General features: G+C 63.0%; 1 protein-coding gene across 4 annotated transcripts in view; it reads left to right on the top strand.

The window, feature by feature from the left end:
- The first annotated feature begins 3,149 nt into the window (after positions 1-3,149).
- LOC113208427 (proline-rich protein 36-like) overlaps positions 3,150-12,702 on the top strand; it is a 37,661-nt gene continuing 28,108 nt past the window's right edge. For all 4 annotated transcript variants that reach the window (XM_026425401.2, XM_026425400.2, XM_026425399.2 and 1 more), the window contains exons 1-2: positions 3,150-3,541; positions 10,077-10,337. In XM_026425401.2, the coding sequence (XP_026281186.1) occupies positions 10,253-10,337 (85 nt within the window). In that variant the 5' untranslated portion in view covers positions 3,150-3,541; positions 10,077-10,252. The remainder of the gene's footprint in view (positions 3,542-10,076; positions 10,338-12,702) is intronic.

Raw genomic sequence — 12,702 nt, 5'->3', positions numbered from 1 at the left:
CCGGACTAAGAACACTTTGTTTCTGCCTGGCGCAACACGAGCGTCTGACGGCCGAGCCGACTACTTATGGGTCGGAACTTTGAACTTTCGGAGTTTGTGGAGGCCTGAGCGATGTGCATGTGCAGGTCGGGCGAGACGCTACACGGGTGAGAGGCCCCGTTATACTGCCCGTTTGGAGCCCGTCCCGGGCGCACGCCGACCGGCTTCGGTAACGCTTCGGACGGCTGGGTGCGCCGGGTGCGTAGGCAACCCAACGTGCGCGCGCGTCGGGCGAGCGGCACGCGGCTGTGTGACGGGCGCTACCGATGGGTCTGTGTTCAGGGTAACCCTGCCACCGCAAACATCAGGGAGGACAGGAGCATTATGTTCGGAGCTCCCGGATTTTTCGACTCCCAGACGCGATCTTGGTTACGGCCCCCAAAATGTTAGTGTTTTGTAAGCCCTTTTGCAGACAAATCACTAACATTTTGGGGACTGGAAACTGGAAGTCAAAAGGTCCGGACGCTCCGTATAATGCCCCTCCAAAAAAAATCGTCACAATGTTCTCATCAAACAACACTACTGCTGCATCCATATCAGAATGGCAGTGTGCAATCTGTCGCAACGCGGCTGGACCAACGACGCAGTCGTATGGGAGGTCCCCCACCGCGGCAAGGACTTTCTCTCGTTGGGTGCGCGCGGGACGCGCCGCGTGTGGCGGTGGTGGGCAGCGCGCGGGGTGGGGCGGGGTCGCTGAAGGTGGTAGAGCGGGGTGAGGATTAGCGCCCCACGCCGCCGCGACGCCCCGGCCCGTGATTCGCTGCCGCTACCCCGCGGCCGCCCGCATGTGCGCCCCGCAGGTGCGCGGGGTATCGCCTGCGCCGCCCGGATCCGCGACGCACCGCTCCGGCGGCCTGCGTGCCGTGCACCCGGCGCGCGTGAGTCATAAAGCCAGCCGCGGTAAAAGAGGCCACTAGAAAGGGAATTCCGTTCCGTTTCCGACCGCTCGCGCGAGTGCGCGCGTTCGGCCGCCCCTCTCGCCGAGTGACAACACCGCTGACGCCGCCATGGCAAAACCCCCCCACCGACGACGACGACGTCGATAACACACCATAGTCGCGCGCCGCCGTGCCGACCACCATACTGCCGTCGTGGATGACAAAACCATTAGTTCCCCGCTTCGATTTTTTGTTATCGGCCCTTTTAGTTTTTCCTCGTTGAGACATTCGTCGGGGCCCGCCCGATATCGCGAACCAGACGCAGGCAGATAACCCGGCGTAAAGTTCGGACTGCTGTGCCCGTCAGCTGAGTGGAGGGGTTGCCGCAGTTTTCTGTCGAAGCTCTTGGCCGAGGCGGGTGCGCCAAAAGAGTACGACGTGCGCGAGAGAGGCTTTTCTATATCCATTGGGCAACCGCTGTGGGCTTCCGCGCCCCTCCTCCTTGACGGCCTGTGGGCTGACGTGTGCCGCCAGCCAGTCCGCCCCCCTCCTCCCTCTCTTCCCCTCCAGGCCTCGCGCGATATGTGCACAATAATGAAATGGAATAAGTTTCCACTTTCTCCCCGGCACACACGCCAAGAACGGTACGGCACGACGAGACGCGCGGGGTGGGTGAGATGGAGGGGGGGGGGGGGGGGCACAGCCCGCGCGTGCTGTCTCTATAACACACACACACACACACACACACACACACACACACACAAACACACACATACATACATACATACATACATACACACACACAAGAGATCTTATATGACCTGTGACCTCCGACTGTTAGGCTGATGAATGGACATGGAGGATTCACCGTCATAATGTCATTATCGGGCCACTAAAAAAGGCCCTCATTTTAGAAGCGATACTCTGCTTGATGCACGCGCGACAAGCGGGTCTGCCTATCGTCTCTAACCAAGGCGGGCGGGCGTTGCCTGTATCGGGTGTCCCGGCTCTTACATGCTAGTATGATGGGTTGCATGCGCGCTGGCTCGCAGGCGCTGTCGGAAACGCGCAGGATTTCGCACCATCGCTTCTAAAGTGAGGGCGTTTCTCAGTGGCCCGATAGTGACATGACAAGCGATACTGTGCTTGATGCACGCTTGTCCATTCATCAGCCTAACAGTCAGAGGTCCCAAACGAAATTTTCGGAGATGAATGAGTTGCATGCAATGAATGAATCGCCGCGCAGCAGGGGAGGTATGGTGGTGGAGTGGGGAGGTGTGGCGTAAGGCCGGGGTGTATGACACGCGGGCTGACGTCGTCGGGCACAAGGTGGCGGGGCGGGGGCGTTACGTCGCGGCCCGGATAGGCACCCCGCCACCGCCCCGCCCCGCCCCGCCGCCGCTACCCGGATTTGTATTTTGTCGGCACGGCCGCCGCGCCCCGCCCCACCACGGATGGGTGCGCGCCGCCGACGCCAACGCCAACGTCGCCGCGCCGGGGACAGTTTGTTGTCCTTCTCCCTCCGGGGCGCGGCGGAGGGGTCGAGAGCGACAGGGACAGAGAGAGAGAGGGTCGCCGCCGAGGACTCGAGTCGCGCGGATGGCCGCGTAACGCTATGATGACACCCGTAACCCTTTGGCAGGGCGCAACTCATTCCACTCACGCCCCGCCCCGCCCCGCCACGTCACCGACAGAGAAGGACAGACGCCTCAGGTCCGGGCCAGACAATGACGCACAAGACAGGGGGCCCCCCGGGCCGCCGCAGCGCCGGTACGAGGGGACGCCGAAGGGAAGGGCCGTGGAAGGGACGCATACGATCAGTGGGCAGGCGGGCTGGGCCAGGTACTTGAAATTCACCTGTAAGGCACCTGTAAGGCCGCTCAACAGGTGCTGGCCGCGCGGGCGGTGGCGGCGCCTGCCGGCTGGGCCTGGAACCTCTCCAGGCCCTTCCCCGCCCCTTCCCTGGTCCCCTTCACCGCGCCCTCCAGGCCGGCCCTCCAGGTCGTCCGCCCCGCGGCGAGCCCACGACGACGACGACGCCGAGCCCGATGAGACCCGAACGCGGGCCGGCCGAGCCGAGCCCAGCCGAGCGAGCCCAGCCGAGCGAGCGTTGACTTCAAGCCGAAGCAAGAGGAGGGGGACGGGGAGGAGCTCCGGCAGCGGGGCCCCGCCGCGCCCCGCGCGCCCCGCACCGCCCGGCCGGACCGCGCGGGGCACAGGAGAGCCAGTGAATCGCCTGCCAGGTCCCAGGTAAGGACCGAGAGAGGACGGGAGAACGAGCGCGCGCGCGCCGCACCGGCGACAAGTTGTGAACCAGTGGATTACCGACCAAGTGTGCGTGTGCGACAGTGTGCGTGGGTGTGAGTGTGCGCGAGGAGAAAGTGCCGAGACAAATATTTGGGATACGCTCCGAATATACCCGACCGCGGGCCCTGTGTGCACCCCGATGTGAGTGTGATTCAGTGTGTTGTTGGTGTTCAGTGATTGTGAATGGGTGTGAAGTGACAAGTGCACAACCTGCCGAATCGCGCGACCGCCGCCCGATTCGCCATCATCATCGCTGGGATATTCGCAACGCTCGGATTGGCCACACTCTAAGGATACCTTCCCCGCGCCTCCAGCAGGTACTGTAACCAGCGAGTCACGGCCTGACTGGCAAAAGTGAAACGGTAATAGCGAAGCGGGCACACCCGGAGGTGGCGCCCGGCCCCGGCAGGAACACCCGCAGGCCCCCGCAGGAACACCCGCAGGCCCCCGCAGGAACACCCGCGGAACCTGCAACCCCGCCCCGCCCCGCGGACACCTGTAGGGCATGCGAGCGCCACGCCCCGCCACGGCCCCCAGGAAGATAGGCCGCTCCATTCCCAAGCCACCTGTCACGCTCATTCTGAAGGGCCAAACCTCGTCGAGAGGGGGGAGGGGGGAAGTACTAATAGTAGGTCCACCTCGGTGTCCTCCGCGGAGTGTGAGTAAAGGATACACCGCAGCTGCCGCAGCTGCAGGTGGCGGCGCAGGTCCGCCCGCCGCCGCCGCCGCCGCCACCACCGCCGCCCCTCCGCCGCGGCCGCAGCCGCGTTGCCGAAAGTGTGCCACGGAGCTTGAAGAGAGCCGGGCCGTGCGGCGCGCGGCGGGGAGGAGGAGGAGGAGAAGGAGGAGGAGACGGAGGAGAGCCAGAGCGCGGCCGGCCAGGCTCCGGGGAGGAATGCTGTGCAGCCCGGCCGGCCCGTCAGGTATTGCTGCCCTGCCCTGCCGTGTCCTGCCCTGCCCGGCTCTGGACCAGATCTCATGCGAGCCAGTGGCGTGCCTCCCGTGGCAGGCAAGCGGCGGCAGCAGCAGCAGCGGGGGAGGATTGAAATATCTGCAGTGCAAAAAAGAGAACACACACATACACACACACACGTACGCTCACACATCCACACGGGCCCTCCTGCTGAGGTTAGGTAGACGGGAGGCGGGGGAACCCTGCATGGCTCATGCGAGAACCTCACCCTCCTCAGGTTGGGCTCTGCGGCAAGCCAGGTGAGACGGTGGTGATGCAAAAAAATGAGGAGGGGGACGGGCTCTTCCGGCTTGCTTGCAATACAACAAAGGAGTGACTCCACACCCCACTGTGTGTAGCCAAGGCTCATCCTTCGTCGCCCATACAGTATATCTCCCCCTTGCATCACGACCAGGGCCAGGGCGTGCACGGTCGTTATTCCCTGGAATCTGCAGCAACCCCCTCGGCCCAGCAAAGGCTCCGATACGCAGATGCGAGCGACGAAAAAGAAGAGTGAGAAAAAACACATGTTGTCGCTCACGGTGAGGTATGGTTGTCCGCCATGAGGCTCTGTGCTCGGTCGGCACTTGCCGGTATGCAACAAGGCAGAAACAGCGGCAGGCAAAAAATAAAAACCGACACCACCACCACCACCACGGTGCCATGGGCAGAGGGGGGGCGGATCTCGGGCGGGCGGGAAGAGGAGGGGCAGCTGGAGCAAATTGACCGTAACCATTACTTTCCTCCGAGAGCAGCGCGGTGCGCAGCGCGGTGCGCAGCGCGGCGCGCAGCGCGGCGCGCAGCGCGGCCGGCGGGTGGATCCAGGTGGATCCTGCAGAGAGCGGGGCACCTGGATGCCCCAACAAAACGCACCCAAACTCTCCAGACCATGCCACAAGCTCGGCGTCCTGTCCTCTGGGAACAGCAAGGTGCCGGCCGCAGGTCGCAGCCATCGAGGCCGCGGGGGAGGTGCCAGGCTAGGCTGGGGCCGTCACATCAGTGTAGGGGATGCGGACGAGGTAGAGCCATGATCTGGGTCGAGCGTCTCGCACGCACTTGTTGTTTTTCGGGTGCGCTTCGGGGTGTTGTGGTGCCGGGGAGGGGGAGAGACGCCGCCGTCGCGCGACAACACTCCGCGCCTCGTCAGCCAGCCACAGTCACTTGCACTTGGCGGCGGCGCCGGGCCGACGACCATAGCCGGTGCCGTAACGTGCCCAAGCAAAGAGGCAGGCGGGCTCGCGGGTCTTAATTTGGGATTCAGACCGGCGACGTAGAAAGTGCACCGGCATGCAGCTTGCGGGAGGAGAGGGAGGTGGTGGAGGAGGGGACGCCAGACGTCGTGACGGAGTGCCGCGCTGGGGCGGGCGACAACGCGCCACAGCGAGTAACGCGCGCCTAATTAATGAAGCACGATCATCCCCCTCAGCACCACCTCCTCGTCTATCCTCTTCGCCTCTCTTGAATCTCTCCACACACCACGCTAGCCATGGCCCGCCCTCGCTGATTGGCTCCTTGTTTAGACAGAGAGCCGCGACCACCTTGGTCGCGTGCGTGCGCGTCTCCCCCGCCCCGCCCCCGCCCCACCGAGCCCCGCCCCGCCTCGCCCACCACCACGACCACGGCAACTGAAAGCGTTGACGAGAACACACACCACGCACCTGGACGACCGCTGCTGCTGCTGATCGCTTTGAGCCTTTTGTTTTCCGCTCAGCAAAGAGCTCGTGAATGGCACGCCGCCCCGCCCGGCGGCCGCTAGCTGGCACTGTTAAAAATGAGAAAGCAGATTAAAAAGGTTAACACGGTCGCGTCCTTGGCCGTGGCCGGAGCAGGGGGAGGACGAGGTTATTGACGGGGACGTCGTAATTCTCGTTATTTATTTACCCCTCGTGATCGTGTTGGCCGCTCGCAGTGCCCCGGCGGTATGCCCCCCCGGAGCCCCATCGGGGGTCCTCGAGGTGATGATAATCTGACGGGGGCCTCGGCAGGGCGCGGCGGGGCGCGGCGGGGCGCGCGGGTCGGATCAGGTGAGCCCCCCGGACGTGATTTACGGCTTCATTGCGTCGCGGCTCAGCTCGCCGACGCCGCCCTTACGTTCTTGCGTGTTCAACAGTTTTCCTGCGGCCCCGCAAACCCAAGAGGTGAAACAAGAGGAAAAATAGACAGCTTTATGAACTAGGGTCAGAGTCAAAAGTTCACCAAAGTTCATCGAAGTTTTTTCTAAAAGCAAATGCACCGACGTTCAAGTCTATTTAGATATACCCTTGATCCTTGAGGCGAAATAGCCCTTTTATTATGGAGTCACTCGTATCGTAACTCACATGCACTCTAACCGTCTCCCTGGTTTTACAGACTTCTTGCGATAGTGATTTAACACCTTATTCTTAGAGGTGCTGAGGAATTTGTAAACGTGATTGTGTCAGGATGTAGTAGACTCGCTCCATCCCTCTATCTTTTCGTGTGAGTCCCAGTGTGCTGCCATATCCCAAGTCCGTTATAACGGAAAACACAGCACCCATACCTTTACCCCAAGATAGTTTTCTGATGCCGGCTTATCCCCAATGCTCAGCGACAGAAGAGGCGAGTCATTGACCACAGTAGCGCTCGTCCGCGGAGAGCGAGAGAGAGGGAGATGAGAAGGAGAAGGTCCTGCGGCTGCTTCTGTAAGTCAAAACAAACGCAGGGGCTGTGGAGCGGCGGTGCGGCGGTGCGGCGGCAGCCGAGGTAGCCGATGAGCCGTAGATCCGTTTGTTTGGAATGCCTCTTGCTCAGCTGGACCCCGCGCACAGTGCACTTGCCACCGACAGTGGTTTGGGACTTCCCGCCGCGAAAGTAACAGCCGGCTGCCGTAGCAGTAGTAGTTGTAGCAGCAGCAGCAGTAGTGCAGCTACAACGGCACCCTGCTGCGACCCTCGGCGCGTCCCTTCACCTTCGGGTGCGGGCATGGTGGCTCTGGCCCGGCGTTGTTGCTGGACCGCGCGCCAGACACGGGCCGACGGGCCGTCCCCGGCGTGTGGGAGTCACTCTCCTTTCTCCCGGCCTGGCGCCGAGCCACGTGACGGAAGCGGCCCGGGACACTGTCACGAAACGACGAGCGGAATGGTTGAGCGTCATTCCCTGCTGTCCCCGCTGCTGCTCCGCCGCGCCGAGAGTGCCGCCGCATAAGCGGCACGTTACGCGCGACGCGACGGGACCCTCGTTGTTTGGTTTGCGTCCTTTTTTCTATTTTTACGCGCGTTTTCCCACGGCTTTCCGATGCACGCCGGCCACGACGGCGGAGACGCCTTGCCGGCCGCTGCGCTGCGATTTTCATTTCACTTGAGTCACGTTGTGCGTGGTGGGGCGGGGCGTGGGGTTCTGAACAGTGCGGCTTGGGGGTGGAGTCCGCGGCCCGCCACGCCTCGCCACAGCTCGCGACCACCGGCTTTGAGTCGAGGCGGGGCGCTGATCCCTTGCGAATCGGTGTCCATGGGAAGTCGAGCAGTAGTCCGCTTGATAGGCGGCGGGGCGCGGCGGCAGGGCGACAACGACGCCCGCAGGTGCCGCTAAGCCGAACGGCTCCGCGGTGGTGGTGTGCCGGGCGCCCCGCGCACCGCCCCGCTGCTCAAACGGGGCCTCTCTCTTCCTCTCTTTCTCTGGCTCGCCTTGGAAGTAAGAAAGAAAGAAAAGAAAGAAAAGGGGGAATCGATGTAAGAGAGCAGAGCAGCGCAGCGCCGCGCCGCGGGGCCCTGAAAGGGCGCGCCCCGCCGTCATTAGACATCCCGGCCGCTGTCACGAATCTCTTGGCCCCGTCACGAAACTGGCTGCGCTCCCCGCGGTGGCGGCGCTGCACGGCGGCGCAGGAAGTTGAAGAGGGATTACCGGGCCGGGCGCGGCAGTCACATCACCGGCAGGCCCTGGCCCTGGCTGCTCGAGCAGAGCAGGAGGATCAGGATCACGAGCGTCCAGGAGAGGGGTATAACCTGCTGCTGCTGCCGCCCCACCTGGGCGCGGCGGCGGCGGCGGCGGCGGCGCCACTGCTGCTCGGGGAGAACAGTTAGGGCATGACGTCAAACGCGAGTCGCCGGGGAGTTCCTCGCCAGGGCCTCGGATGGCGGCGGCGGGGTGGTGGCGTGGCGCTCGTCCAAGCCGAGAGGAATGTGTGTGTGTGAGTGTGTGCGTGTGTGCGTGTGTGTCGTGCGCCCCCCCCCCCTTCCCCCTTAAAAATTTGCCAAATTACAGCGGCACCGGCAGCGAAGGAGGAAGAGAGGCGTGGCCTTCAACACGGCTGCGGGGAGCGCGCGCCGCCACACTGCCTCTGGGTGGGGCCGGGACCTGTTGTGGTGGCCGCTGTTTGGGGCCACGGGCGGGGCGGGGCGAGGGAGGTAAGCCGGTCCCGCTAGGCGAGCAGGTCGCGGCCGCCGCGGGCGCGCGCGCGCGGACCCTGCTGGGCAAAGGCAATGACTGGGCAGAGGGGCGGACCGTGCCGGCGCGTCCTTTTGCGTCACTTTACTCAACCGTGTGTTGGGTTGTTCTGGACGAGATTGTCCGCCGATCCTGGAAAGTGTCGTCATCGCGCGCCCCTCCCACCTTCCCCGTCCTTCCCTTTCATACTCCGCGTACGCACCAGGTTGCATGGGGTGACTCGCACACAGTTACACTACCCCCCCCCCCTTAAATACGTAGGTACAGACAGACAGATAAACAGATAGACAGATAGACAGATAGACAGACAGACAGATAGACACACAAACACACACACACACACACACACACACACACACACACGGCGGCTCGGGCGATTCGTTCGTGAACCACGGTCCGATTCCGCCCGAATTCATTAACTGAACTCTCCTTTCGGCCCAATTAATCAGCCCCCTAGAGCGCCCCGCCCCCGCCCTCGGGCCCCCGCCTCCGCCCCCGCCCCCGGGCCGCCGCCGTGCACCGTACCGTGCAGCAGCAACAGCAGGGTTGGAGCACGAGGAAGGAGCGGCTTTGGGTAATTAAGGAGTCTCACACCAGCAGCTTCTGCGGTTCATATCGCCAATTAACCATCAACGCGCATGGAAACATTTTTCACAACAACCATATACGGATTTTGCGATTCATAGTGGTTTTTTTTCTCCTTTTCTTTCTTTCCCCGTGCGTCGGCTTGGCGCGGCTGTTATGACTGATGTGCACGTCTGTTCTGTGCTAGCTCCCCCCTCTCCCCTTTCCCCCCGCGGAGCTTTCCCCGCCTGAAATACGAATCCTATGCCACGCCACGGCAGTTGTTGGGGAGACAAGAGAAGGGGCCGGCGCCGGCATTGTGCTGCCCGGCCATGGAGCGTCATGAGCGGGCAGAGCGGGGCGGAGCGGGCGCCACGCGACAGGAGACGACGGCGCGGGCGTGCCGGCGCTCTCGTTACCGCCCCGCCCCGCCCCGCCGGTACTTTGCAAAGTGTATCGCCTTGCCGCTCATGCATGCCTAAGGCCCCATTACACCTTCCCGCTGGCTGTCCGGCCCGACCCGGTCGCCGACTATAGAGGCTCCCGCTAAGAAGCGCTAAATGATCGTGTCCATGTGGCCAGTGTGGCAGTGATGGCCTCTCTGGCCCGGCCCGGTCCGGTCAGGCCAGGCCAGGCCCCGCGGAGATTTGAATGCCTGGCATGCCATGAGCTCGCGGCGCGCGGTGGTGATGTCTGGGCGTGGTGGGGCGGGGCGTGGCGGGCAGAGGAGCGCTGCTCCCGAGGAGGACGGCGGCGACCGCGACGCCGCGTAGCTGACGTAACGCAAGCGCGCCACGCTAAAGCGAGGACCATCATGGTGATTCTCTGCACTACAAATCAGAGAAAACAAAAAACTGCTCCCACAAACTCAACGCAGTAGCACTTTTTCGCTATACGATAAATCGACTGACGAGATGTTGTTTCTCTGTTTCCAGGCCCACGCGTCCTGCAACCATGCGCGAGCGCGCCCCTCGCCGACGGGCGCCCTGGAGCTGAGCCCGTGTGTGTGTGAGAGAGGGGGAGGGAGAAAGGAGTGAGTGCGAGTGTGTTGCGCGCGCGTGGAGGGAGCGGTGCAGTGCAGTGAGTGATATGCCATTATGAAGGCCCTGCCATGAAGACGAGCAAGAGGAACAAAAAAATGGAATCCAAGATGGCGGCGCTGCTGGCGCTGCTGGTCGTCGCGGTGCTCTCAGCAGGTGAGTACGGTGGTAACAATCACTCGCCCATTCGTCGCCCGCCACCATAGTACAGCGCGGGGTCCTTCCTCTTTCCCGAAAATGTAAGAAATTTGTGCCGCGTCAGATTCCGTCGCTCTTCGTAATGCCCATAGCCGACACCACCGCGCCGCGCGGAGAAACCGCTCTGACTCGGCAAGTCTCTCGTATTATTTCTTAAAAGGCGAGAGGCCAGCGGCCGCGTTATTACGTCAAATACTCGGGAAAAGGGCAGCAAAGGGCGCTGACTCCGCGCGGGGCCCGGTCCTCTGACACTTATGGCCTGGCACGGCAGGGGGCGGAGCAGAGAGGCGGGGGGATTTATGACGGGTGTGTGTGCGTGGGTGTGAAGCCCTGTCACCGCCAGGTGCCACATCCACTTGGGCCCCACCACGCCCCGCCCCGCCCCACCGTGCTCGTGGTGGTGGGGTTGTCGCCCTCTCACAAGGGCCCTGGCCCGCGGCCCCCCGCCCATCCATATGCATACACGTCCTCCTCCTGGAGTCCCTCCACGAGGCCCTTGTGGAACCCGTATCCTGTGCGCGGGCAGGCAGGCCTCCACCAAGACGACAGGATATAGTGTCGTTGTGACTGAAAAAAAAAAAACGTTTTCGGAAAGCTTTTTCTTTTTGGAATGATAAGGACTCGGATAGGGAGATTCTCGCGTGTTGGTAACCCTACCTCCGTACACGGACGCACCACGCCACCCCAGCACAGGCTGTACTGCGCAAGTTGTTTCGCTATTCGTGACGATGTAGTGCCTTGTCGCGGACTTGTCCTCCCTGGAATGCGGCGCGCGGAGGTGTGCCCGGGCCCGGGCCCGGGTCCGGCCGCGTGCAGTGCAGGCTCCGCCAGGCCTCCGCCCGGGCTCTGCAGTCTGCAGGGGTCGGGGGTCACGGGGGTCTCTGCGCGCGCCAAGGACACTTACTATACGCCAGCAACCACCAACAACACGACAAGGAAAAGTCCAAGCCTTTTGAAAGTCAAGACGACGACCTTTCGCATGCCCCCGCCGCCGCCCCGCCCGTCCTGTTGTGCACCACCGCCACGAGCAAGAGGAGAATAAAGTTTAAAAAACGTAGCGACGACGACTGGGTGCTGCTGGAGGGGCCCTTATTGTGATGCACTCTGAGCTGAGCACCGCGCTCTCCCCACTGTGCCGGCCGCGGGCGCTACCGGCGCGGTGGGAAACGAGCAGGCAAAACTAAAGTTGAAAAAAAAAAAAACTCTGGCACTTCCTATTTGGCCGCCTCACTCACATCTCACATCCATATTCATACTGCAGGGCTGGCTGTCACGGGGGGCAGCAGCCCGGCGCCGCCGCCGCCACCACCCCGCGCGGCACGGACCGATAGCCCTGGTAGCCAGCCCGCGAGCTCCTCGCCGAGCTCAGCGTCCTGAAAACGTCGGGTTCCGTTACACTCGGTGTGGCCTGTGGCAGACGAGGGCTTTGGGGGACCCACCACCGCTGCCCTGCGGCGCTCTGCGGCCAGCGACGGCCCTCTTTGGCACACGGGGTGATGGAAATGGAAGCGGACCGTATAGCAGCGGGGGCGGCGCAACCCAGGAGTGTCCGGGAGGGACGGCGAACAAGAGAGTGGGAGAGAAGGAGAGGAAAATGGAGACGGGGAGATCGAGATCACGGTACTCTCACTCGTGGCCGTGGTGCTACTCAGTGTACGTCGGTCTCTGTCTGTGATTGGCCTTTCGCACCGCACGCCGCACGCGCCCGCTGGGCTGCAGCAAGCTTGCCAGTCGTTCGTTAGTCGACGGACGGCCGGCGGGCTCGGGCCTCGGGATACCGTCCCGAGCGCAGGCGTGTCTGTGTGTTGCCTACCCGGTACGGCGCTGGGACTGTGAGCGAGCCTGTGATACTAGCCCGAGCACAGGCGTGTGCGCGTATTGCCTACCCGGTACGGCGCTGTGACTGTGAGCAAGCCCGAGATACGATACTATCCCGAGCGCAGGCATGTGCGCGTGTTGCCTACCACATACGGCGCTCTCTGACTGTGAGCAAGCCCGAGATACTATCCCGAGAGCAGGAATGTGCGCGTGGTGCCTACCCCACACGGCGCTGTGACTGTTAGCCAGCCCGCGGAAACTCTAACTGACTAATTTTTCATTTTATTTCCTGGCGAAGAACGTCCACTGCATCCCGGCCATGCCATGCCTCCTGGTGCGTATGTACCGGAGAATAAGGACCTTCCGAAACAGTGAGCACCGCCGATCCACCTCTCTTCGGGCGTCCCCGCGCCCGTGGTGGAACTAGCGTCGCCCGGCGTGGCCGTGGCGTCATTTTGCGTATGAAAGGCCGACGCCGCCGCCAGGGCCGCGGGGGAAGGGGCGG

The sequence above is a fragment of the Frankliniella occidentalis genome, unplaced genomic scaffold (assembly GCF_000697945.3).
Source record: "Frankliniella occidentalis isolate FOCC.00 unplaced genomic scaffold, Focc_3.1 Scaffold303, whole genome shotgun sequence".
NCBI classification, from domain to species: Eukaryota; Metazoa; Arthropoda; class Insecta; order Thysanoptera; family Thripidae; genus Frankliniella; species Frankliniella occidentalis.
The sequence above is the reverse complement of the archived record's forward strand: the minus strand, read 5'-3'. Positions and strand labels throughout refer to the sequence as shown.